The sequence below is a fragment of the Folsomia candida genome, unplaced genomic scaffold (assembly GCF_002217175.1).
Source record: "Folsomia candida strain VU population unplaced genomic scaffold, ASM221717v1 Fcan01_Sc015, whole genome shotgun sequence".
In the NCBI taxonomy this organism is placed as follows: domain Eukaryota; kingdom Metazoa; phylum Arthropoda; class Collembola; order Entomobryomorpha; family Isotomidae; genus Folsomia; species Folsomia candida.
Genome location: NW_019091207.1, coordinates 402,181 through 428,499, shown reverse-complemented (window position 1 = coordinate 428,499; position 26,319 = coordinate 402,181). Strand labels below are relative to the sequence as shown.

The 26,319-nt window shown below is 39.8% G+C and overlaps 5 protein-coding genes across 6 annotated transcripts; 1 reads left to right on the top strand and 4 right to left on the bottom strand.

Annotated features, from left to right (window-relative positions):
• Window positions 1-1,389: 1,389 nt before the first annotated feature.
• On the top strand, window positions 1,390-4,417 carry LOC110856330 (pickpocket protein 28-like). The gene is made up of 8 exons (XM_022104815.1): window positions 1,390-1,673; window positions 2,665-2,865; window positions 2,934-3,168; window positions 3,259-3,401; window positions 3,489-3,723; window positions 3,794-4,076; window positions 4,144-4,206; window positions 4,284-4,417. The coding sequence occupies exons 1-8, from the start codon at window positions 1,390-1,392 to the stop codon at window positions 4,415-4,417; spliced, it is 1,578 nt and encodes a 525-aa protein (XP_021960507.1).
• Window positions 4,418-9,572: 5,155 nt separating this feature from the next.
• On the bottom strand, window positions 9,573-14,105 carry LOC110856329 (calphotin). Its single transcript, XM_022104814.1, has one exon. The coding sequence runs from the start codon at window positions 14,103-14,105 to the stop codon at window positions 9,573-9,575; it is 4,533 nt and encodes a 1,510-aa protein (XP_021960506.1).
• Window positions 14,106-16,490: 2,385 nt separating this feature from the next.
• On the bottom strand, window positions 16,491-17,546 carry LOC110856382. 2 transcript variants are annotated; one of them, XM_035856937.1, is made up of 2 exons: window positions 17,028-17,546; window positions 16,491-16,788 (listed from the first exon to the last, which is right to left on the bottom strand). In XM_035856937.1, exons 1-2 carry the CDS (start codon window positions 17,423-17,425, stop codon window positions 16,713-16,715), a joined length of 474 nt encoding a protein of 157 aa, XP_035712830.1. In that variant the 5' UTR covers window positions 17,426-17,546; the 3' UTR covers window positions 16,491-16,712. The 2 variants fall into 2 exon arrangements, with proteins under 2 accessions (XP_035712830.1, XP_021960561.1); XM_022104869.2 differs by having other exon boundaries at window positions 16,491-16,785.
• Window positions 17,547-18,810: 1,264 nt separating this feature from the next.
• LOC110856328 lies at window positions 18,811-20,870 on the bottom strand. Its single transcript, XM_022104813.2, has 2 exons — window positions 20,209-20,870; window positions 18,811-18,948 (listed from the first exon to the last, which is right to left on the bottom strand). Exons 1-2 carry the CDS (start codon window positions 20,704-20,706, stop codon window positions 18,811-18,813), a joined length of 636 nt encoding a protein of 211 aa, XP_021960505.1. The 5' UTR covers window positions 20,707-20,870.
• A 608-nt stretch (window positions 20,871-21,478) lies between these two features.
• On the bottom strand, window positions 21,479-24,196 carry LOC110856302. Its single transcript, XM_022104786.2, has 3 exons — window positions 23,730-24,196; window positions 22,673-23,040; window positions 21,479-22,209 (listed from the first exon to the last, which is right to left on the bottom strand). The coding sequence occupies exons 1-3, from the start codon at window positions 23,929-23,931 to the stop codon at window positions 22,114-22,116; spliced, it is 666 nt and encodes a 221-aa protein (XP_021960478.2). The 5' UTR covers window positions 23,932-24,196; the 3' UTR covers window positions 21,479-22,113.
• Between the last annotated feature and the right edge of the window lie 2,123 nt (window positions 24,197-26,319).

The window sequence follows — 26,319 nt, the reverse complement described above, 5'->3', positions numbered from 1 at the left end:
GTGCATGGAAACTTTTCATTTTTAACTTTCCCTCAGACATGTTCATATTCTGTATGCATTAAGTGGTTGCACATCAAAGTAAACTGCATTGCATGACACGAATTTAAGTAGCAACGAGGTGTCGTCTCACCTTTATTTCTGCAGAAATAAAGCTACCCATATGCATATCTGGATCATCACATCGATCGAATTCCACTCCAATTCTACTTTACTGAAAAACAGGAAGTATATCTGTACTTAAGAACGTATCCTTATCTTATTTTTACCATTTGTAACAGAAAAGGTTCGCAATCCCTTGGTATGGTCAGATTGAACTAAAGCTATTCATATCTTTTAGCTTGGATCATCAATTCGATCGAATTCAGTTGCAATTCTCGTATTTAAAAACGTACACAACTTACAATTAGTCACGTACTCTTAGCTTAGATATTTTTACATACATATTTCTTAAAACAAAGGACCACAATCAAAGGAGCGTGCAAATCTTTGGATTTCCACCAACCCCGAAAAACCGTGGCAAAAAGCTGGTTCCGTTCCCGCACTCGATCTATGTTTGAACTTCGCCCTTAATTACCATGCACATATGTCAATCTGGATGCTTTGAAAATCGAAATAAAAGGCCTTTGTTCAGATCTACTCTATGTATTGCTTGAATCTTATGACCAGCGCCGTGTCATGATTCATATGTCTTGATACCACTGGTCATCGGAGTGTGGTCACATACAAAGAAGTAACGTGGTCCATACATTCTAGCTTGAATAATTGAAATCGATCCAATTCAGTCCAATTCTACTATACCTGTAAATCCAAGGATGCGAATGTACAGAATTTAGCCACGTTTTCTTAGAGCTTGTTTTTACATATTTCTTAAAACAAAGGGCCACAATCCGGAGCGTACAAATCGTCGGATTTCCACCAACCCCGAAAAACCGTGACAAAATGTTGGTTGTTCCGTCCCTTCACTGGATCTATGCATTTCGCCCTTAATTGCCATGTACGTCAGTCTGGATGCTTTGAAAATTGAAATAAAACTTCTATGTTCAGTTTTATGTATTACTTAAATCGCATGACCACTGCAATGCGGCGTCATGACTCATGTTGTGTATCGATATCAGTGGTCATCATCCAGTGATACATACATAAGAACCAATTGGTGCATATTTCATATTAGTTGCTTCCGCACTTTCGCCTTGTTATCTCGTCCTCCTCTCGTCTAGTCAAGAAAGTATTTTCAAATTTTAAAATTGATCGGTTAGAATTGCAAATTTTGGAATTCATAACTCTGAAGGGAGTTTTTGAGCAGGTCAATATTTTTAAATTGAGATTGATCTCTTTTAAAAGACAGCTTTTTTTAACTTACGTAACTTAATTCTTCCCAAATTGCATAAAATGCTTCGAAATTCGCGACATGGCGTTGAGGAGTATGCCATGGATATGGGGGCAGGGAGACAGGTTGTACCTGATCCTATTCCTACCCCTCCTCCTCCCCCCACCGGAAGAGACCACGTCGCCATCGACATGCTGGAAGAATGCTGCGCAGGAAGTCGATCCCGTTGCGAATCTGTCATCCGGTCAGAATACCAACCCAACCAGGGGAACTTTCTCGTTCAAGCCTTGAAGAATTTGCCAGGGTTTAGGGAATGCCTTGCGGATAACATACACGTTTCGATGAGGTAAGGTGTTATCAAGTTCTTGATATTTTTCTAAAATGGGCATCTAAAGTGTATGCAAATGCAATTAATACAAAATATCAAGTGTTGCATATACACATGTATGGAATTGTATAAATTCTGGTTATTCGCCTAGAAAAATTGCTTATGTGTACCTAAAATATGCTTATCTATACATAAGTAAACTGGAAAATAAGTATAACATTACAATTTTTCCCATATCGAATGTATTGCATCAATTTAAAGTTTGTACATTTTTCATGAAAATTTTAAACCAATCATTGCTCAACATATTATTTAATACATTACGTCTTCATCATTTTCACAAGTCTATTGTTATATGCAAGTTCTTAAACGATGAGGTACACAGGGCGAGCAAGTACCTCCGTCTGGCAATTTAGTCATTTCGACGCATTTAGACCCCGACGAGCACACCATCGACTGAATTGCTTTAGCCCGTCCATTGACGCACCGCATAATAGCTTCCGGGGGACACAGGTCAGGTTTCAGCTCATGGCCACAGAAATAAAAGTAAGTTCCCGTCGAATTTACATCACGTGGGCACAGACAACCCGGTTCCGATTGACCTTTTACTACTCTATCGAGGTTCTTTACAGCGGTCTTCTGTGTCCACTCGTTTTCATGGGATGCATGACAAATGCAACTGACAAGTAGCATTGTCATCAGATGCATTAATTTGGCCTTCATTACTTTCAAGGGATGATGTAAAGTTGAGCTAGAACCAAATAGATTTGTAATTAATAAACCTTGACAGATGAAGTGGTTCAATCCAATAAATATAATTGATTTGAATACAAAGCATTTTATTTGAGCTTATTAAAATGAATAGTTATCTACCAGCAGTAAAAATAATCTCAAGATCAATTAGTTCCCAGTTTTCCAAGTTTATGAAAGTACATTTGTACAGTACTTACTGCTCCGCGAGTGGTTCAATTATGAGTGATTTATCTAAAGCATTTTTTTCCTGTCTTAGGGTTTTTTGGGCGATCGTAATTGCGCTGTTAAGTGCTATTGTGTACGTCATTGTTCAAATGGGACATACCAGAACAATGGGCCATCCGCTAGTAATTAACCCTGAAACAGAGGAAATGTACATCGGAAATGTGGAATTTCCCAGGGTCACCGTTGCTCCTCCGGGGGGCTTCTCCCGCAACCAAATCGATGTTGCGCATGAGTAAGGATAATATTATTTTAGCAATTTTTTTGTGACATCTAATTGTATTCTTCTTTAACACCCCGCAGAACTTATTGGGAGCTACGAAATTACCTGCCTAATAAATGGACAAAAAATGAAAGTGCAGGAGTAATTCAAATCATTGATCAAGTTTGCTCCCCCAATACAACCTTTGCTGGTTTGAATAACGTCGAGCATTTGGAAAACTGGAACTTTGAATTAGGAAATATTGCTCATGTGAATGAAGAAGTAATGGACTATGAGTTACAGATGAGTGAAAAAGTCGCTCCATTTATTCGAGAGGTCTGGAAAATTTACATCATTTTTGAGATTCTTCCGCAATATTTATTTACCATATCACTAAAATACATTCTCTCTTTGTCTTTTATGCAGGGAATGGTAAACTGTTCGGAAGCAATTGAACGGTGCTTTCTCAACGGAGTGGAGTTAGATTGTGGGGAGGTCTTTAAAGAGCATTTTTCTGAGTGGGGAAGTTCTTGCATCTTTAACGGAATTCCAACCGCTGCAACTAGACGGTAAGATTACTAACTCATCTATCGGGTATTTTGTACCTTAATTAAAATTAGTTTTTTGTATAGTACGAAATATTTTTCTTAATCTAGCAACAAGGCGTTAAAATCAGCATTTGGACATCAGTACAAAGAAGACGAGCTCACTGAATGGCAACAGGTAAAATCTGATCGAGACAGCGACGATGTTGCTGAAAAGGGACAAAACAGGACGATTCCAATTCCTTGGAAGCAATATTTTCCGGGCAAAACTTCCGGCTTAACTTTCGTCATGAAGCATGAAGAACTTGACAAAGCTTGCGTACACGGTGAAGGGGTCGGTTTCATGGTAAAGAATATCATCGATTGGTCAGCTTTTAAATAAAGATGCGAATTAAATTTACTACCACGAATTTCAGGTTCAGGTAAATCATCCGTTTGATGAGCCTCAAATACAACGGTTTGGGGCACCAATTGCGTTTGGGGTGGAAGCCCAGGTCGCCGTGCGTCCAACCGTTTACTTGGCCGATGGTGAGATAAAGGAAGACGTTGATCAGAGTCACCGTCGTTGTTATTTCAGCGACGAAGGTGGCATGGCTAAATTAGAATATTACAAAAAGTATTCCAAGCAGAATTGCTTGTCCGAATGTTTCTCAAAGAACGTTACGAAACACTGCAACTGTACAATGATCACCTATCCAGGTACAAAATGTTCTCGTGCTGACATAATTTTAAAGGGTGCAATCTGTTTAACCTACATAAATTATAGGAAAACCTGGACATAGATTGTGTACAGTTAACGAAATGAAAACTTGCGTCCATGAGCAAGAAAGTGAGTAAAATTTATAGGATAGGTAAAATAAAAATTTAGTTGAAATAAATATGTACACGATCCTTAATTTCTTATAGAAGCCTTATTCAAGGAAGGACTTGCAACGAAATGTCAAAAATGTCGGCCAAATTGTCGTGATACAAAATACGAGATGAAGATATCTTCGAGCCCCATGTCCGACAGCACCATGAAGGACTGGAACATACCGTAAGATAATTTAATTAACCTTTAGGATCCCAGTCCACGAATGTCATGGAATTTATTAAATTTTCACTTAAATCCCATGTACACGAGTGTCATGGAATTTGTAAAACATCCCACAAATCCCAAGTCCACGAATGTCATGGAATTTTGAAATTTGACCCTGTGTCCCAGATACATGAATATCATGGATACGCGACAAAATGCGTTGAATCCCGTATACACAAATACGTGTATTTTCAAAAAATTACAAATTTGGCGACCGTGGAAACATTGCATGAAATTGAAGGGTTTTGATATGGCGCCCGAGTTAGGGCTTATGGAATCGTGATGGTTGTCCGTCTGTCTGTCTGTCCGTGAACAGGCTAGAGCCAAAACGACTGACCCGATTCACATGAAATTTTTAGTATATGCAAATTGGACAAAGTTAGAAACGAGTTCGCAGATGGGGAAATTGGTCAAGTGGTTGACCGGTGGGGGTCGTCTGAGTGGATGGGGTACTATGCACTAAAATTTCAAAATTGTCATAGAAAGCTGAAATTTGGTATAGAGCTTGCTAATGGCTTCTATTGAAAGAATATGAAGTAAAATTGCAAAATCTTACCGAGGGGACCCTATGGGTGACCCATGCCGGTTTTAAGACATTGTCGTAAAAATATAAAAATCGGCATAGGATACTGAATGGGTTCTCATGAAAGTATATGAAGTTCAAAGTGGTCAATGTGTAACCTTAGTGACTCTAGAGGGTGACCCATACTGGTTTTAAAAGTTGCTATTTTCAGCTGGAATTTGGGATAGGGGCTAAAAATGACTTCTGAATAGCAAATAAAACTTTGGAAGATTTGAAAGAAGCAAGTCACAGTGGTCCTGGTAGTCAAGGAAGGATTTGTAAATACTCCACAAAATAACAAATATTCTGCACACATTCGACCATTCCCAACACGGGGTGTGGTAATCGCAGTCCGGTCAATTCGGACAAAAATTTAGGAGCGGTCCGTCCTTGACTAAGGACATTGTATAATTGCAGACAATGTAGGTTTGTGGCTATTTTTGAAAATCGGTATGGGTCATCTCCCTCCTCCACCCCATATTGTCCCTCTGGTTAAATATTTTTAGATTTCCCCTCCGAGTCTTTCATTACACGCCATTAGCACTCAATGTGCTGAATTTCAGCTTTCTAGCGATATTTTCAAGTTTGGTGTCGATTCCACCCACCTATCTATATGACCTCACTCGACAGATTTGGCTCACTTGCGAACTCGATTATTTTTGGCACCTGCAAAATTTGAAGGCAAACCGTTTTGGGTGTATGGTATCGGTGGACCGAAAGACAGACATGGCAAATACATAAGGCCTCACTGGGATAAAAATTTCTGGTTCGGGCTATGCGAAGCTGTACTAATAGGTTTTTCACCACGGTAATAGTATATGTATATGGGAAGTAGTTTTTGTGGATTATCATTGCATGTGATAATACAAATATATTCCGTTGGTTTTTTCTTGAAAATAAAATTCGGGTCAGTGTGGTCGAAAAAGATTCAGCAGCTTGGGTGCGTGAGGACAGATAGCTGACAATTATTTGGGCCTTAAAGGGCATTTAATTGAAGATTAATTAGGGACTTAGTGATACGATTTTTCGTGACAACAATTTTGAAATGGGATCCTAAAGGTTAAGGACCAAAATTAGCAATACAAATTTTAGATGATACTGTTTGACAATTTTCTCTGCTTTAGTAATAAAACCAGCTTTTCTCTTGTTCATGTGTACTTTGAAATGGATTCTGTCCAAGCTTTAAGAAGGAGCTCGCGTTACAATTGGTTCGAAGTAACCGGTATGCATCACTTATCACTAAATGGTCTGAATTAATTGCACATTTCGCTTAATTTATAATTATTCACAGGCTTAAACGGAGGGACAATTTCAATGGTGACAGGAATCTCCTTGTTGGACATTGTCAAAGGTATTACGACCGCTATTATGGTCTTAGGTGGTCAGTATTTTATCACCAGCCAACAACCGGATGGAGGCATCAGCGAGGAAACGAGTGAGTCATTTTTTAGCAGAATTTGTTAATTACTTAAATGAAAATGCATCTTTCATAATACTTGTTGATGATCATTCTGCCAGGTCAAAGACGCGAAAGAGTCCCCGTAGTTCCTCCTCCTTCACAAATTACCTATGTCCAACCACGACGCAATCCACCCACACCGCCGCCCCAGTATCATCCAGCAGAACCTGACCTATAAAAGTGCTTATCAAACTTTAATACTGCCAAACGTTGTCATTTGCATTGTTCTCCGTCTATACATACAAATGTACAAAAATTATTGTGATAATTGTAGTGGAAGCAGAAATTATACAGTTTTCGAGCTTATACATAAATTCGCTTAAGAAAATGCGCAAAGAGTTCTGAATATCCTATAGATATAAAATTATCTACAAATTAAGACATTATTATTCAATAAGTAGCAATCATATCATACCGTAAATTAAATATGTAATATATATACTAAAGGGAGGGCAGCCTGGTGGATACGAATTTGGCCTTGAATAACCCCGGAACGGTTTGTCGTAGCGGGTCAAAATTTTGAACAGAAGAGCATGTTATCCTCAGATAGTTGTGTGCAAAAATTCAACTCTCATACCTCCCCCACAGCCCCCAGAAGTTGAGACACTCGTTTCAACTTTTTCCAAACTCCGTCTAAAAAATTCGGTCCCCACAGAAAGATTTTCTTTTCATCTATCCGAACTCAAACAAGTCGATTTGACTTATATCAGGGGATTGTATAGGTATTTCACTATTCCAAATGATTTTTATCCCCAATCTAGGTTCAAGGTCATTTGCATAATCTTGGGTCAACTTTGCCGTCTGGGAGGACGCTCCGTCATGATGAAAAATCACCTTAATTATTATTTTACCGTGCAAATTAGGAAAATTGTATTCTAAAAGTGGTTTCAGTACAAGGTCCACATAATACTTCGAAGATTCCTTCACTTTTTGGGGGACTTTGATAAGTGGGAGGACACCACGACAGGACATTGCACCCACGACCATCAACTGTTTAAAAAAGTTCTCCTCACTGAAAAGCACCAAATTTCTTGAATTTTTTTTCGGCATTTGTCGTGTAGTAAGCTCTTCGAACCCAATTAGTAACTTGTAGGGAAAATAGTTCTTCGTCAATTGTCACCAATAGCTCACTTCTATTCCTCAACAGAATATTCAAATAAAATTTTTTGCAAACACGGGCGAGATTTTTTCTGGAACTATTTGAAATGACTGTCTCAGCTTCTGGGGGCTGTGGGGCAGGCATTTTTCAAAGTAGAAGGCTGAAATTTTGCACACAACTATCTGAGGATAACATGCTCGTCTGTTCAAAATTTTGACCCGCTACGACAAACCGTTCCGGGGTTATTCAAGGTCAAATTCGTATCCACCAGGCCGCCCTCCCTTTGGTAATTACTGCCGGAATTTAATAAGCTAATTATTTCTACTTGCAATTCACGAGATTACTTATGAAATGTTGTTTATAACGAATTTTTTCACTTTATAAAAGTAGTTTCACAATATTTGGATTTGTGATAATTGTGAATTTATGATGCACCTTCCAATAAATTACTGAACACAAGTCTCTCTTTTAGAATCCTAATTTGTTTAATTTTTACACCAATTTCAAACATTGCATGCACTACTTTCATGACAAATTTAATTGCTTTCAAAAGTTTGACATATTTATGCAGATACAAACATACGTATGTATATATATCTATATGCACAGCATATGAGTATTAAATACACCATGTGTTTAGATAATCCCTGATAATCCTATTCAAATTTATGAATGTACATTGTATTTATTTATGAATAGAGTGTCGAACTCGAAATTAATTAAACTTGTTTCGGTTAACTTGATTAAAATGCGATACTGCAGAATTATTGTTTTTTTTTTTACATAAAATGACATTTAAATGGATTGACGAACTAATCCTAAGATATATCAAGAAGAAGCTTTGCCTACCCACCATGTTACATAATATTATTACTTTCATTGCACAAATTTGTGCCGAAGATGTGTGACATTTTGACATGTTAAATTTGATTAAAAATTCTTTCTTGCTGCTTGTTAGAACTTTCATGTAGATTGAAATATGTATGCCTCATTTTAGGAAGAAGTGAAACGTGGCGTTGCTGTATTTTCCCTTTGGGGGTCTGGATCCTTACGTGTCTATTCTGACTTTTCTGACCCCCTTGGGATCTCAGTTTAAAAATATGGATGCAGTTTAACAGTAAGTCTGGAATGTGTGTTTATTAAAGTGATGGGTTTTATCATTCGTAAATCTGTGTAATTATTATCTGAAAACTAATTATATTTCGAAATAATTTTTCAAACAAGCTAAATATTTATCTATAAAATATAGCAAACTGATTTGTCGTATTACAGATTAATGCTTCACTTATATAACAATATTTGAAACCTGTTGTTATATTTATTGATCTGGGTTTTCAAAAGATGTATTACTATGCATGAATCTGGAGGTGCGTCAGGCTTACTCCTTAAACTCTTACCGGTATTAAAACCGGTGTTGAATCATTACTGCCTGACCAGAGTACATATATGTATGACTCTACCGGCAATGGTAATAACGGGCACTACCATGTTGTGGTAATCAAACATTTACCACTGCGAAACAAACTACTACCAATCTGGTAGGATGTTATTACCAAATCAATGCCAGTATCTGGAGTGTGACTCTACCATAATTTACCGGTATTAATAACGTTAACTTTTCATAGGTTAGAAAAAATATAAGTCGGGAAAATTTATGTTAGACTTTTTCCCAAAACTATGGGCCCCGTAGCGTATACTTTAGTCAAAATTTAATAATTTAATATTTGAGTATAATTCTAACTATAGCAGAGCAGCCTTGAAGTCGGATCATTTCTGTTGAAGTTAATAAATACATGTTATTTGGTTACTCCTGCGCAGTCAGATTTTGCGATACTTTTTGTGAAACATTTTTTCCATAACTCTGCGAATACACCTTATATTCTCTGATAATAATGAAAAGGAATTTAAAGCTCTGTTATTTGGTCACATCCATTCTCTGCTAGAATAGAGCAACCATTTTCAACACTGGCAGAGAAAGAATTTTGGTGTACATATACTTATGGGGGCAGTGGTGCTCCAATAATTTGTGACGGTAATACTGCAGTATTTGTAATGAGTAATGGGGCTTCGCTGAATTGATTTGGGGGTGTGCTATCGGTAATCTGGATTCGAAGCGGGGCTGGAGTATTATGATTGAAAGTTGGTGCTTCAGTACTTTGAATCGGCGAGATTGCTTCAGCGACTTGAATGCGTCGGGGTGTTTCAGTAGTTGGAATTTGCTGTATGGTTTGTGCTATTTGAATAGGGGGAGGTGCTTCTGTGGGTAGAATTTGATTAGGGATTTCAGTCGTGTGAATTGGCAGGGGTACGCCAGTGACAGGAATTGGCGGGGGTGCTCCAGGGACTGGAATTGGCGGCCGTGCTTCAGTCAGTTGAATTGGCGGGGGTGCTTGCGTGACTTGAATTGCGGCTTCAGTAAATGGAATTTGTGGAAATGTTCCCGTAGCAGGAATCGGCGGAGATGCTTCAGTTACTTGGATTCGCGGAGGTACTTCAGTCAATGGAATTTGCGGAGCAGGAGGGGGTGCTTCAGAGACAGGAATTTGCGGGGGTGCTTCAGTAGCTAGAATTGGTGGACGGGGTTCTGTGACTGGAATTTGCGGGGGTGCTTCAGTGACAGGAATTTGCGGGGCTGCTTCAGTGACTGGAATTTGCGGGGCTGCGTCAGTGACAGGAATTTGCGGAGGTGCTTCAGTAGCTAGAATTGGTGGACGGGGTTCTGTGACAGGAATTTGCGGGGGTGCTTCAGTGACTGGAATTTGCGGGGCTGCTTCGGTGACTGGAATTTGCGGGGGTGCTTCAGTAGCTAGAATTGGTGAACGGGGTTCTGTGACTGGAATTTGCGGGGGTGCTTCAGTGACTGGAATTTGCGGGGGTGCTTCAGTGACTGGAATTTGCGGGGGTGCTTCAGTGACAGGAATTTGCGGGGGTGATTCAGTAACTGAAATTGGTGGATGTGGTTCTGTGACTGGAATTTGCGGGGGTGCTTCAGTGACAGGAATTTGCGGGGGTGCTTCAGTGACTGGAATTTGGGGGGGTGCTTCAGTAGCTGAAATTGGTGGATGTGGTTCTGTGACTGGAATTTGCGGGGGTGCTTCAGTGACTGGAATTTGCGGGGGTGCTTCAGTGACTGGAATTTGGGGGGGTGCTTCAGTAGCTGAAATTGGTGGATGTGGTTCTGTGACTGGAATTTGCGGGGGTGCTTCAGTGACTGGAATTTGGGGGGGTGCTTCAGTAGCTGAAATTGGTGGATGTGGTTCTGTGACTGGAATTTGCGGGGGTGCTTCAGTGACTGGAATTTGCGGGGGTGCTTCAGTGACTGGAATTTGGGGGGGTGCTTCAGTAGCTGAAATTGGTGGATGTGGTTCTGTGACTGGAATTTGCGGGGGTGCTTCAGTGACTGGAATTTGCGGGGGTGCTTCAGTGACTGGAATTTGGGGGGGTGCTTCAGTAGCTGAAATTGGTGGATGTGGTTCTGTGACTGGAATTTGCGGGGGTGCTTCAGTGACAGGAATTTGCGGGGGTGCTTCAGTGACTGGAATTTGGGGGGGTGCTTCAGTAGCTGAAATTGGTGGATGTGGTTCTGTGACTGGAATTTGCGGGGGTGCTTCAGTGAAAGGAATTTGCGGGGGTGCTTCAGTGACTGGAATTTGGGGGGGTGCTTCAGTAGCTGAAATTGGTGGATGTGGTTCTGTGACTGGAATTTGCGGGGGTGCTTCAGTGAAAGGAATTTGCGGGGGTGCTTCAGTGACTGGAATTTGGGGGGGTGCTTCAGTAGCTGAAATTGGTGGATGTGGTTCTGTGACTGGAATTTGCGGGGGTGCTTCAGTGACTGGAATTTTCTGAAATGCTCGCATTGCAGGAATTTGCGGAGGCGCATCAGTAACAAGAATTGACAGGGGTGCTTCAGTGACGGGAATTTTCCTTGGCACTTCAGTAAACGGAATTTTCGGAAATGCTCCCGTTGCTGGAATTTGCGGAACTGCCTCTGTAACAGGAATTGGCGGGAACGGTTCTGTGACTGGGATTAACTGAGGGGTTTCGGTAACTTGAATTAGTGGAGGCGCTTCACTGACTTCAATTGGCCGGCTTGGTTCGGTGGCTGGAATTGTCGGAGGTGCTTCAGTGCCTGAAGTTGGCTGGGGGGCTGAAGTAATTTGTAACTGACGAACTTCAGTAAGAGGAGTAGGCCGAGGTGCTTGAGTAACTGGAATTTGCGGACGTGCTTCAGTGGTAGGAATTTGCAGAGGTGGTTGTGTGACTGGAATTTGCGGGGATGCTTCAGTGACAGGAATTGGTGTAGGGACATCAGTAAATGGAATTTGTGGAAATGCCTCATTAGCAGGAATTGGCTGAGGTGGTTCAGTGACAGGAATTATCGGAGGTGCTGTATTGATTTGAATTGGCGGAGCTGGTTCAGTGACTAAAATTTGCGGGGGTGTTTCAGTCACTCGAATTTGCGGAGGTGGTTCAGTGATAGGAACTGGCGGAGGTGTTTCAGTCATTTGAATTGGCGGAGGTGCTGCAGTGACTGGAATTAGCGAGGGCGTTTCAGTGACTGGATTTTTCTGAAATGCTCGCATTGCAGGAATTTGCGGAGGCGCATCAGTACCAAGAATTGGCAGGGGTTCTTCAGTGACAAGAATTTTCCTTGGCACTTCAGTAAACGGAATTTGCGAAAATGCTCCATTCGTTGGAATTTGCGGAGGTGCTTCTGTAACAGGATTTGGCGGGAACGGTTCTGTGACTGGAATTGGCCGGCTTGGTTCAGTGACTAGAATTTGCAGCGGAGCTGAAGTAATTATTATTCTCGAAGGCGCTTCAGTAGCTGAAGTTGGCTGGGGCGCTGAAGTAATTTGTAACTGACGAACTTCAGTAAGAGGAGTAGGCCGAGGTGCTTCAGTAACTGGAATTTGCTGCGGGGCTTTTGCCATAGATGCTTCAGTTGTTCGAGCTTGCATGATTTCTGTGATCTGAGGTGGATGTGGTGCTTCAGTAATTTGAAGCTGAAGTGCGGATTCAGTAACTTGAATTGGAGGCGGGGATGGGGCTTGAGTGAAAGGTTCCGGCGGGGCTATGCTGATTGGAGGAGATGCTGAAGTGCGTTCATGTTCTATCGATTCTGTGGGGCGAGGTGTAATTTTCGTTGGGAACATTGATGTCCGTAGTACCGCTGGTGTTGGCGTTTCAATAATGTGAGTCGAAATTTGCTTTGGAGTTGTCGTGAATAATGGGATTGGAGAAAGTGTAGTTTCCGGAGGGAAGGTCGTAAATTTTGGCACTATATTCGGCGATGTAGTTGTTTTGATAATTGTAGGGGATGTTGAAGTGAGTTGATACACAATGGGACGAGACGTAATTATCTTTGGGGGCATTGATGTCCGTAGTACCGCTGGTGTTGGCGTTTCAGTAATGTGGGTCGTGAAAGCTGGGACTGGAGGGGGTGTGGCCGTCTTCGGTTCGAAAGTTGTAAATTTTGCCACTAGATTCGGCGATTTGGTTGTCTTGATAAGTGGTAGCGTTGTAGGAACTAATGAAGTGGGTTGAGGCAATATCGATTCTGTCGCACGAGATGTAATTATCTTTGGGGGCAGTGATGTCGGTTGTGTTGGCGTTTCAGTAATGTGGGTCGGAATTTGCGTTGTTGTGAATAGTGAGATTGGAGGGGGTGTAATTTTCTTAGGTTCGAAAGTCGTGAATTTTGCCACTATATTCGGCAATGTTGTTGTTTTTATAGGTGGCACTGTAGGAGATGTTGAAGTAAGTTGATGCACCATCGATTCTGTGGGGCGAGACGTAATTATCTTTGGGGGTATTGATGTCGGTTGTGTTGGTGTTTCAGTAATGTGAGTCGAAATTTGCTTTAGAGTTACTGGGATTAGAGGGGGTGTAGTTTTTGGAGGGAAGGTAGTAAATTTTGTCACTATATTCGGTACTGTGGTCGTTTTGATAATTTGTGGCGTTGTAGATGTTGAAGTGCGTTGAGGCACTATGGATTCTGTGGGGCGAGGCGTAATTTCCACTGGGGCCATTGATATCCATAGTACAGGTTGTGTTGGCGTTTGCGTAATTTGCTTTGGCGTTGTCGTGAATACTGGGAGTGGAGGGGGTATAGTTGTCGGAGGGAAGGTCGTAAATTTTACTACTATAATCGGCGGTGTGGTGGTTTTGATACTTGGTAGCGTCACTTGCACCACTGGGGTCGTGAGTATCACTGGTTTTGGTGACGTACTTTTTGTGACGGGTTTCAATGTTGTGCTCTTAAGGGTCGGTATGCTGCTTAAAGTCGAACTTTGCAAGTGCATCTTGGGCGTTAATGTCGTTACATGTGGCTTTAACGTTGTTGTGGTTTTTTGTGTCACATTTGGTGGTGGTTTTGTCGTGCTAATATTTCTTAAAGGTGGGTTTGGTTTTACAGTCGTCGTAGTTGTCGGACTTTTTGGGGGTGGTGGTTTGGTAGTTTTTGGTTTACGGTTTGCGGCGTCTACCAGACTTGAAAGTGGTACTGGGGGCGGAGAAGTGTTGTGCATTTTCTGTACAAGTATGGAAATAATAAGCAGTTTGGAAAGCAATGTTTTCAAAATTTGCGTAACTCCGCATATCTCATGAGTTAAAACTTGCGTATGAAAAATGTTCCGAGGACATGTCAGAATAATTTTGAGAGGGTTTATTCAATAAGTTTTGACTAAACTCAAGAAATATTAATGGGGATTTTCGGAAATTTTAAAAACGTAGTCTTGCAATATTTTTAAATGTTGGAATTATTTCATGACCGAGTTAAAATGTAAATGGAAAATAAGTACCTGAGTACCGTCCTCGTGGTCCACAACGAACTTCTGAACCCGTTTAAGTAATTTTCTAGAACATGCGTTTACATGATTATTCGAAATTGTTAATAAAATCACTAGCAAACTTGTAGTATAAATTTGTAATATAAATTTCATAATGATTTTTTTCTGTTAAAGCGGAAATATTGTGTCGAATTGTAACAACGTGGTCATGTTTTTACTTTAATCGTACATTTTAAATGGAATGTTAAGGAAGCATCACACGGTTTCAAAGTGCAGCGAAGAAATAATTAGTATTGTTTGTGGGATGACGAGATAATTTGCATTATTTTAATATTTAAAGCTTCACAAATCAATGTAAATATGTGGCCATTGTTGAGTTCAAGGTTACTATTTTTAATACGTTATAACTGCAATTGTATGTGAATAACTGCATTTATGGGGTGGTGCATTTAACATCCATCAATAATATAACATCCTGAACCAGTGTGGGTGTAAGGGCCCGTTGGAATTTGACGGCAGACATGCATACATAAAGTTTATGAAAAATTAGAAAAATGTAAAACACCTAAATAGGAGGTGTTTTACGTAATTTTAGGTATGTTCACCTACAAACACCTCGTATGTACATAGTTCCAACCTCGTTTGAGTAAATAAATTTCGTATTTTAGTATGCTTTTTGAAAAATTGCATACGAGTCAGCCTAGCTGAAAGCATAATAAAAATATTTTAACATTTCCAGCTATGCGTTTTTACTTACGTCATTATAACTAGTTTAAAAATTAATAATAATATAAACTTAAAAAATGCGTCAGCATTCATTATCAGTTTTACACAATGATTTGTTGGTTCCATCTGAAATATCGGCAGTATTGCAGGTATTTAACTTGAGGTTACCTTGTACCCGATACATTTGATGGGACCTAAAGGGTCGATTTTACTACGACTTGGGGACTAGTTAAATGATTCAATGAGAGATAAATGGTGTCACATTTATATAGATCTTTAAGTCAATTGAGGAGTTGGATGAAAGTAAATGTTGAATGGTGGGTGTGAAATGTTCCCACTGGGAGGGTCGAAATACGGAAATTGTACACGAGTTAATTGGAAATACATAATTTACAAATCAATTACCCAAGTTACGCGTAATCTCCCTTCAACGTTTTTTAGCCAAGTCCAGTTTCACCGGAATGAATGGCATGGCTAAATCTGGTCGTGAAAGTATGGCCAAGATTGGCCATGTGTATGTAAGGATTTTATTGAATTACTTTTTTTAATGCAAAATTATTATTGGCATTTACACGACTTACAAGGGAAGGTCCCCGACTGCTTATCGTGTCCAGGGTACCCACTATGTTTTTTAGAATCTACTAGGACCCCAGATGAAGGATTCATTCATATTTCCGTGTAAAACTCATATTTGGCGCCATGGCGTGGCGCCAAACTTAAAAATTTGCATCTTCGACCAATTTCAAACCCCCATAACTTTTGCAGTTTATGTCGGATTTTCAAATTTTTATTGATCACAAAAGTCGAAATTTTGGAGAAAAAAAATAAAAATAAAACATTTCTAATTTTTGAGATATTTTTGGCATTTTTTCGACGAACCCCCATTTCTAAGAAAATTTCGAAATTTTGCTAAAAGTTAAAATCTATAATTTTGGAAAAAATTTCATGGGATAAGAAAGTTGAACTCATTGTCATGAGTTTTGCCAAAAATTTTTAAAATCCATCTAGGATTTCAAAAGTTATGGCGGTTTCAAAAATAAAAACATTCAAATTTGGCGAATTTGGCGCCACGGCACGACGCCAAATATGAGTTTTACACGGAAATATGAATGAATCCTTCATCTGGGGTCCTAGCAGATTCTAAAAAACATAGTGGGTACCCTGGACACGATAAGCAGTCGGGGACCTTCCCTTGTTAGAATAATGAAAAATTGCTACAAAAAATACTACTTTCCTCTCGCCAAATATTTTGCCATTTACAATTTAGAACATGCAACCTGATATTTCTCAAGGTTTGCCTCAAGGAACAAAATAATTGGGTGCAGCTAGGTTCGAGATATGTATAAATACGTGCAAGAACTAAAAGACTGTATGTATGCGTCCAAAAAATAATTCATCTATTTTGTAAACACCCCGTTTTATTGTTACTAATATTTCATGCTTATCACATTCAAAAAAGTATTTACTACTGAATTTTATAAATTTGTATCTACATTTTGTATATACATACATAACTTCTAAGTCAGGTGATGTAGTTTTCAGGGTAATGTGTCCAAAACTATTTCGGAATTTCTAGATGATGTGATGATGGAGAAAGTTGTGGAGTCCTTGCATCATTTTTTAGCCCTTGACCTTTGTAGGCAGTCCAAATCGCAACCTTCCCTTGTTTCCCTTGCCAATTGACTGGGTTCTTCTGCTTTATCAAATGTGAAACATTTAAGGATGGGATTATTAATATTAACTTTACCGAGTTACGTATAAAAACAGTGGCCGCGGAAGTGTGGGGACAGGGGGACAATGTCCCCACGGTTATTCGATGTCCCCATCATCTGCCAATCTTATACAAACCTCTCCCTCCCCTATCCTACAATGTTAACGTCCCCAAATGTCCCCACACCTTCCGCGGCCACTGTGTAACAATAATTAGTAAATTACGCATTATATCTCGACAAGCTTCTCTCTCCCCCAGAGGAATCTCCAAACTGGGCAAATGACTTTCTAATAAGGCATTCTCCACTGGCCGGATCTCGAAATCGGTTGCCCCCAATGCACACCAGCGGTACGCAGCGTTGTCCCCGAATGTGCCAGAATTGACGCGAAGGACAATCAACCTCTTCCTCCTCTTCGACCTCATAATCGCCATGATTATTGTCGAGCAGAGAGGCCAAGTCGTGTTCCGGGGTTTCGTGAGAATATCGTGCAATATTGGGATGGATTTCGCCATTTCTGTCGACAATAACGGGTGATGATTCGGTGGGGAAACTGGATGCCAGAAGGGCTTGGAATGACACGCTAATCAGGCCTAAGACGACGATATGGAGGAGCTTGGCCATGGCGAAAAAGTGGTAATAAATTTGATACCAGGATAATAACAACAACAGGTAGCCAGCGAGTGGGTGATGATATGTTCAAGAGAGAACTTCTCGAACAGACTGAAAGGTTCTGGGTGCTGAGAGAGAGGAGAAAGTGAGGAGTGCATTCCTTTCGTGGTGAAAGCAGTGAAAGCCAGGCATTAAGAGACGTAGGGAAAGTTCCACACTCTTAATAACGCGGTGTTAACATATGCACACCGAACAGTGCGCATATGTATGTGACTTCACCGTGCGGTGATAATGTTTCTCACCTAATGGTGGTAAAATTAACGGTAGTCGGAGAAGTTTGGCGAAATCCCGTTTGGCGAAAAAAAAATTTACCCACTTTATGGCATTTTTAGCACGAGGGTTCCAAAGTACCTTTTGGCGAAAAAAATGTCACATTTGGCGAAAATGAAGATTTTATGAGTGTGTTAAATCATAAAGATAATACCACAAGAATTAACACCAGCCAGTGACAATTTGTCACCATGCGGGAAAAAACTTTATCACCATTTAGTGAAGTCACATATGCGGCGACGATTGATACCAATTTTTTAAGAGTGTACTCTCCACGAGAAACAGTTGGTTAACATTATCACGCAAAACAGATCTGATCTAATTTGCCAACAGTTTCGCCTTGCGAAATCCTCTCCTTGATGGTGAGAAATTCCCTTGTGTAAACAATACAGACATTTGAATTTTATCACATTACGTTCTTCTGCCAGAAGATACAGGTTCAACCATTGATAATGGGTCAGTCGAATTGACGCAATCGCATTATTTAAGTTCCAAAAGTGTTTTTCGAACAGGACAGAATGGATTTAACGATGTGGTGGCATCATCAGTATGTTGGATGTACAGGTATGACGTACAGTGGCCGCGGAAGCGTGGGGACAGAGGAGGGGCAATATCCCCACGGTTGTTCGATGTCCCCATCATCTACAAACCTCTCCCTCCCCTATCTTACAATGGCAATGTCCCCACATGTCCCCTCGGCTTCCGCGGCCACTGATGACGTCAAACGCGATGGATTCCCCAGTGGTACTTTTATATTTTGCCCTTTTCGTTACATACATATGCAAACCTTGTTTGAAAATTCCTCCTGCTAAACAGTGAGTGAGTGAGTGCATGATGTATTCCCAAAAGGGATGCTTTCTTCACGGATCAAAAACATTCAAATTATGGTTAACATAATGGGGCACGTTCTCTTCCTGTGATCACGGAACTTGGGGCTTATGCCATGTTTGCCTTCCATTAACTCAAACCACCATCAGTGGCCGCGGAAGCGTGGGAACAATGTCCCCATGGTTATTCAGTGTCGGCATCATCTGCCCATCTTATACAAACCCTTCCCTCCTTTAATCTTATTGTCCCCACACCTTCCGCGGCCACTGACCAACATGGAAACTCGGCTGGAAAACTCGTCGAGTCGAGACTGCTGCTTCGGGACATAAATATGTAAACTGTTGATGCACTGAAACAGGAGGCTGGCCGAGGATGAGAAAAAAAGAGGACAAAATGAATTACATGACTGCAATGTCAATGTTGCTTTCTATAAGTTTACCCTTGAAAAGGATGAGTTACACGGATGAACAATTTAGCATCTTTATCATAAAAAATTGTGCTTTATCCTAGATTTTACTGGTCATGTTTTACGGAAATAAATAGTCATGTACATAAATAGTTAGTGAAATCAAGAAAAATTGAAGGCGTTTGGTGTGCTGAATGATGAGTTGATATGAAAAATCCAAGAACAACTTTCATACATATACTGAATACTAATTTTTATTATTATGTAGCGTCATTTCATGCACGTTATAAATAGTGTAACAAGTAAGAATTATGCTAAAAATTAAACGAATGACACTGGAGAAAGTATGAAATTTGTACAAAACCGTTAGCATGCATGCAGCATCGCTCTGGAACAAACATAGTAAATGCAAAGATCGGGGTTAATTCCTACATGATTAAAGTTCGGAATATGTATTCTGTCCAAGAACAGGTAGGCATTCGAGGACGGAAAATATGGATTTCGTGCTGCATCCTGCTATCCAGAAACCCAGTGCCCATTTCCAAGTCCAGTTACGGTCTGAATCAAAACAGATGACAAGAAATGATGATATTACATTTTTGAAAAAATATTATATGGGAAATAGATTTCTTACTCTGGAAGGAACGCCGAATTTTTTACTGTATTTCTTTGACCACCTTCCCCCTCGTCGGCGATGTCGTAAGATGCAGTTTCCATCATCATCTCGCCAGTTGTTGCCGCCTGGATGGCAAGCAAAAGTTAAGGGAGGTGTTCCAGCGTATGCTCTCAGATTTTGACCAAATCAGCGTCAATCGATCCCAACTAATATGAAATTTGGAAAAGACACAATCTCCGAATGGACACGTTTGGCAGAGATATTTACATCCGAAGAGGAGAAAACGCGCCTTAAAGTCGACAAATTTTGCACTTTCCAAATTTACTGCGCGTTTTCTCCTCTTCGGATGCAAATATCTCTGCCAAACGTGTCCATTGGGAGATCATGTCTTTTGCAAATTTCATACTAATTAAATTTGCCATCGATTGACACTAATTTGCTCAAAAATCGGAGAGCATACTCTGGAAAACCTCCATTGTTAGTGTATATACATACATTCACAAAACATGTATGCGAATCTAATAAGTGTAAGTACGTGTCCTAACCTGGACAAACTATCGGCACGCAGCGTTGACCTCTTATATGCCAAAATTGTGTTTCAGGGCATTCCGGCTCTTCCTCCTCATATTCGTAGCCACCATGTCCTCCCTGACTCTCTTCAGGGTCTTCCTTTTCTTGTGAAATTCCATCATTTTTATTATTCCGACGTTGTTTCGGCTCGAAGTCCTCTGGCAGGATTTCTGGAAAGCCGGCAGCGGGTTGGTGTTGCTGTATCTTGGAATCTGATCTCGTAATGCCAATTTCATCACGAGGAGCTGACAACAAATCTGGTGAGGAAGAAGATAAGCTGATTTCCGTCTCTTTAATAATCTCGTCTGGTTTTTTCGTCTCGACATTGGCATCATTTTCCTCTCCTGGGGAATTCTCAGACAAAACTCGTCTCTGTTTCACACGGAATCCTGCCTTCCTTGCCCAAACGGGAACTTGAGATTGTGCCTCGTCCTCGCCAACTTTGTCCTGAATAACCTTGTTCCAATCGGGTTTCGGTGCGGCACCTATTTCTTCATACAGAAGGAGAATAATCAGCACGGAGAAGGTGCAAATGAGCTTCATGGTAAGGTTGGTAACGTTGTTTTTCAGTAAATAATATTTGCACAACGGGGTAAATTATGTATGACGCACAAAAGGAAAGTTATGGGATTATTGTTTTGAAAATGAAAATGGCACAGTTTGCGTGGTTTGAACGTCTAGCTGGTAATGCGAAGAAGGGATGAAGCGTCGGTGGGGTAATAGATATTGTGCGAATATTATTTTGCACAGGATCATTTGCAGGATGAGGACGTGCATAAATTACGTTAGTAAAAAAGTGGGTGGGTAGTTCTGGCCAGTGGCCGCGGAAGCGTGGGACCGAGGGACAATGTCGCATGGTTATTTGATGTCCCCATCGTCTGCTCATGTTATATACATAAACCCCACCTTCCCTGTTAATGTCCCCACGGCTTCCGCGGCCACTGGTTCTGGGTCTTACTCGCATTAAGCTTAACATTAGTGAGGAAGGGTGGGTGGTCCAAAAATCGGTGTTTCTTTGTTAACGTACTATATGAACGTTCCCCATCATCATCGTTTCATAAATATGACCCAACTTGTCCGGACTAGAAAATTACTTGTTGCCGAACTTGTCGCGATTTGTGGTGAGGTTAAAAGTATGGCGTAAGTGTGTATGTACCAAGCAATTAATTGATATTTTAGGATGTCACGTATATACTGCGCTCTTTTTATTCTAATAATAGGATATATATTGCAACAATGTCAACTGCGACAATTCGGGTTGAAGGATTCTGCTGGCGGAGTGCCGGAAATATCATATTAAGCTTTTGATCACATCGGCCTAATTCATCTCATTTATTCGAGACACTTACCACTCATATTTACATACATACATACATAATGTGGCTCATTTACATATTCATGTTATAAGTACTTTAATAAATGCTGGACCATTTTATTGTCAAGTTCTCTGTGACTTTATACATATTTACATAATGTCAGATGAAGAAGAAGATGTTTTAAAGCTTACTCGGAGACAATTCCGCATAAAAATCTACCCACCTTTTCACTATTTTAATACTATTTATAAAATATGAAAATTACAAGAAATTACAATGTTTCCGATGTTTTCTCTATTGACAAATCTGTACGTCTAAAATAAAATATAGCGCAAGTTTATGTAGCTACAAAACGTACATATTCTTATAGGTTTCATCAACGCGTCAAAAATCACTTGTGGAGTGGACAGATGCATAAATTCGTACATCAAATTAGTGTCAATGAGATTCTCCTGATTAATACTGACGGGCGAAGTAGTATCAATTTTTTTAAAGGCCTCAAACACGGATGAATACAAACTAATGATAAGTATGTAGTAATAACACATGTAAATACATTTGATTAAAAAATTCCCAACGTTTACATACATATTTTGGGACGATAATAGGAATAAACAATAAAATCAGTTGTTAGTTAGTTAGTGTACCACCCTAGCTTCATTCTAGGCAGATTTTGAACCCCCAACTGCTCGTTGGCACCGTAAAACGCATTTTGAAGTACATCATGGACCTGAAAATAATAATCATACATAACTATGTATTTTCCATATTTTTGTACGCTACGCATTGGTTCGGTTCGACCATGAAGATGAATTTAATCAATTTATTGTCAAATTGTCAACAGTTGGACCAGTGGCCGCGGATGCCGTGGGGACATCCGGGAATATTAACGCTTTAGGATAGAGGGGTTTATATAACATGGCCAATGATGGGGACATCGAACAACCGTGGGGACATTGTCCCCCTGTCCCCACCCTTCCGCGGTCACTGTATGTACATAATCTCCCCTTAATTTTGAGCATTTTTCTTGGTATTTAATACCGCAAAATTTGGAAAAACTTTAACATGTTTTCTTTTGAGAAATTAAGAAATTTTGTAAACCACGCCGCATACATAATATTGCTGGGGACATTGTCCCCACCCTTCCGCGGCCACTGTGAATTAGACCAATTAAGATTCGTTCTCATACTTACTTCGTGTCCGTGTTGTGTAAAAGTCTCATACAATTTATTCCTGTTGTCTCTCCACTGATTTACTAAATCATTAAACTGTGTGTACAATCGGTTATCTCGCACTGTTCCGATCCGTTGAATGAATCTGTTGACTTGTTGTGGCGTCTGGTCATATATTTTGGCAAAGGCCTTTTGCCCCTCGGAAACTAAGGCGAACGTGGAATTCTCTGCGGCCGTTTGGACATCGTTGACTGTTCTGTCCACAGTTCCGATCGCGCGGAGGAGACCGTGTTGCCCGGTTTGAATGATGCCACGAACCGAGGAAGTTAGCGAGTTGACTAGATTATTCATGCTGCTTTGGAATGGTGACGGGTTCGGATTTATGGGAACTAGATATGTAAATAAGTAAACGGATATGGTTGGATTCACAAGACAAGGATAGGTTATACATTTTTAATTCACTTATGTAAATTCGTCTAGTCAGGGTTTCGCTATGGGTTTTAACCACTACTCTGTACTGTCCAAAACAGGCGTCCAAATCCAAATATTTAGTTTTGGACCGAATGTCCAAATTAGAAAATGGGACAAAATCTTGCAAATTTGTCATTATTGAATCTTTCGCTAATCCGTTGACGTATGTACGTATCCGTAATCTTGCATTAATTTTGAGCATTTTGGTCTGTAATACAGCGTGGTTTAGAAAATTTCTTTATTTCTCTTAAGAAAACACGTTAAAACAAATTTGTTTTCCAAATTTGGTTCTACACAGACACCAAAATGCTCAAAATGAATGGGAGATCTGTGCATAAATTTGCAAAAAGGTCGTTATTAATAAAGAATTGGTAATATTTTGCCCATTTTCCAATGTTGGACGCTATTGGGCATTTTGTACGTCCAAAATTATTTTGAATTTGCATGTCTCAGATTATTTTGGACAGTTTTGGACGTAGAAAATTATTTTGGACAGTTTTGGACGTCTAAAATTATTTTGGACAGTTTTGGACGTCCAAAATTATTTTGGACGCTGTTTGGACCCACTCCAAAACGAAACACTGGTTCCAGTAAATCTACTTATTACCTTCGAGATGCCCATTTCTCCCCATCGGGTAATCTGGACGCTGGACTTGCCTCTGACCTTTCACGCTCTCCCCTCCGACACCATTTTCATTAACTACGTCAAGTCCATAATTACCCGGAATTATTAATGGCAAGGGAACACACTGCACGGAAGCTATGCTCCCCAGGAAAATTTGTGTACTTATTAAAACAAACAGGAACATGGCTAAAGTGGAAATGTGAGACACGCTTAATTGGCAATTTCAGAGGAAATAATTGAATTTATTATTAATTACGAGTAAAATACGTCTTTCAGCTCAAACTTTTAACTATGAATGCATTATTACGAAAAAATCTACTGGTGAGCTCGTTAAGAAATAAAATTCAGATTTTTGCAATGTATTCTGCAAACGATCACGGTACTGTCTGTTAATCAACTGACATAAACCTTACCTCAAGCTGTCAACATTCAAGCTCTCTACCTGCCTGCCATCAAGTTCAAGGAAAGTAAATATTATCTCGTGGATTGTGTGTGTTTTATGGATTGCAAAAGAAGTCTCACTTTTCATACATTCGCGTTAACGTTAAGTTACGATGTGTAATATAAAATGCAATGTATGAATGCGTACGTTTACGTGTGGGCCTTAGGAGGAGAGTACGCCAACCTGATAATGACAGATCTTGATGTCCTTTGGATATATGGTAGTACCCCCTCTGAAAGTAAAAAGTGTGAAGCGGTTTGATGCCATGGCCCAATTTACGCCCGTCACACCCCTTTGAAGGCGCGCCCGATGCCAAACTAGCTGCACTAAAAAATTCGCCAAAAATCCAATTTTGTTCGGATTTTCATAATAATTATATATTTATGATCCCAGATAGTCCCTTTATCATATTCAGTTGCAAAATTAACTTTTCAGAAATTTTCAATATTTTCGAATATTTCCTGAAAAGGGCATGGCTTGAAAAAATTCAAAATTCCAAAAAAATTCAGATTGATATCTGATATGATAAAGCAACTATGTGGGATCATAAATATGTAACTATTATGAAAATCCGAACAAAATTGGATTTTTGGCGAATTTTTTAGTGCAGCTAGTTTGGCATCGGGCGCGCCTTCAAAGGGGTGTGACGGGCGTAAATTGGGCCATGGCATCAAACCGCTTCACACTTTTTACTTTTAGAGGGGGTACTACCATATATCCAAAGGACATCAAGATCTGTCATTATCAGGTTGGCGTACTCTCCTCCTTAGTCCAGATTGTGTATAGCATCAACTTGAATGACACCATTGTTGCACGAGTGTCTTTTCTTGGCCCAATTTTATTTTATTTTGTAATGAAAAACATGGATTTATAATTAAGACATTAATTAAGAAGACTAACATAAAAACATACAGTGCAACCTTACCTAGCCCGAGTCAGGGTATCATCAATACAGAATCTGTAATTGAGGTGGGTTTATACGACCACTACAATTTTTTTTACTTTTCGAAAATTTTTGAACTTGATTCCTAATTTTGCACTTGCCCAAAATTTCAATTCGATTGGATAAGTTTTCGAGTGTAATTGATAGACAGACAGACAGACAGACAACCATGACGGGAACATAAGCCTTGACTCGGACTAAAAACTCATATTTTTTTAAAAGAAATATGCAGGTTGCTTATAAAAAATATCAATTTGTAGTTTTTTTTTCACTCATTTTTCACAAGTTTAATAATAAACTTTATGAAAATGCGCATACAAATACTTCTGCAAAACATTGAAGCTCCTGATGCCAAAGTTTTTCATTTCGTACAATTGTTACCACATGCAATATACATACCTACACAGCTTACCCAAGGTAAACTTGTCTCAATCCTTGTCTTACGTATGAAGAACCAGAGGTGCCAAAAACAGTAAAGAAACGCTTATGAATAAAATATATTTTCCTAAAAATATGCATGCAATGCTCAACCATCCATGACCGTGGCGTAGCATGTATAAGTGTATATATTTCTCGCCATTATGCATGATTATTTATGAATATTTATTAGTTTTAGTGCACATACGTAAATAATAATACAGATACGCGGATAATCTGTATTATCCGCTGAATTAAATTTTGGAAATTCAATTAGTTCACGCATATGCTACACATACTTAAGTCAGTGGCCGCGGAAGGGTGTGGACAGAGGGACAATATCCCCCACGATTACTTATTCGATGTCCGCATCATCTCCCCATCTTATACAACCCTTCCCTCCCATATCCTATAAAGTTATGTCCTCACCCTTCCGCGGCCACTGGCTCAAATAGGTATCTCATTATAAATACAAACCACAAATGTTTGTTCGTATTGCACAGTGCAAAATTCGTCAATTTGTTCTTTTATCGTAATGGTTCCTGTTGCCTGACTGACAGTAACTAACTACCTGCGCATTTTCCGTTGACGGTTTCTCGCTCGAGGAGGAAAATTTGTCGAAAGGAGCGATTTCTATTCAAATGTAAAGAAATTAAATTAACTGGATGATTTATTGCGTTTTATGGAGTGGACAAAGGAAATAATAATATGAGCATCACTATTTTTTTTAGTGAAATTGGTATCAATGACATGTACCTACATAGGTTTTC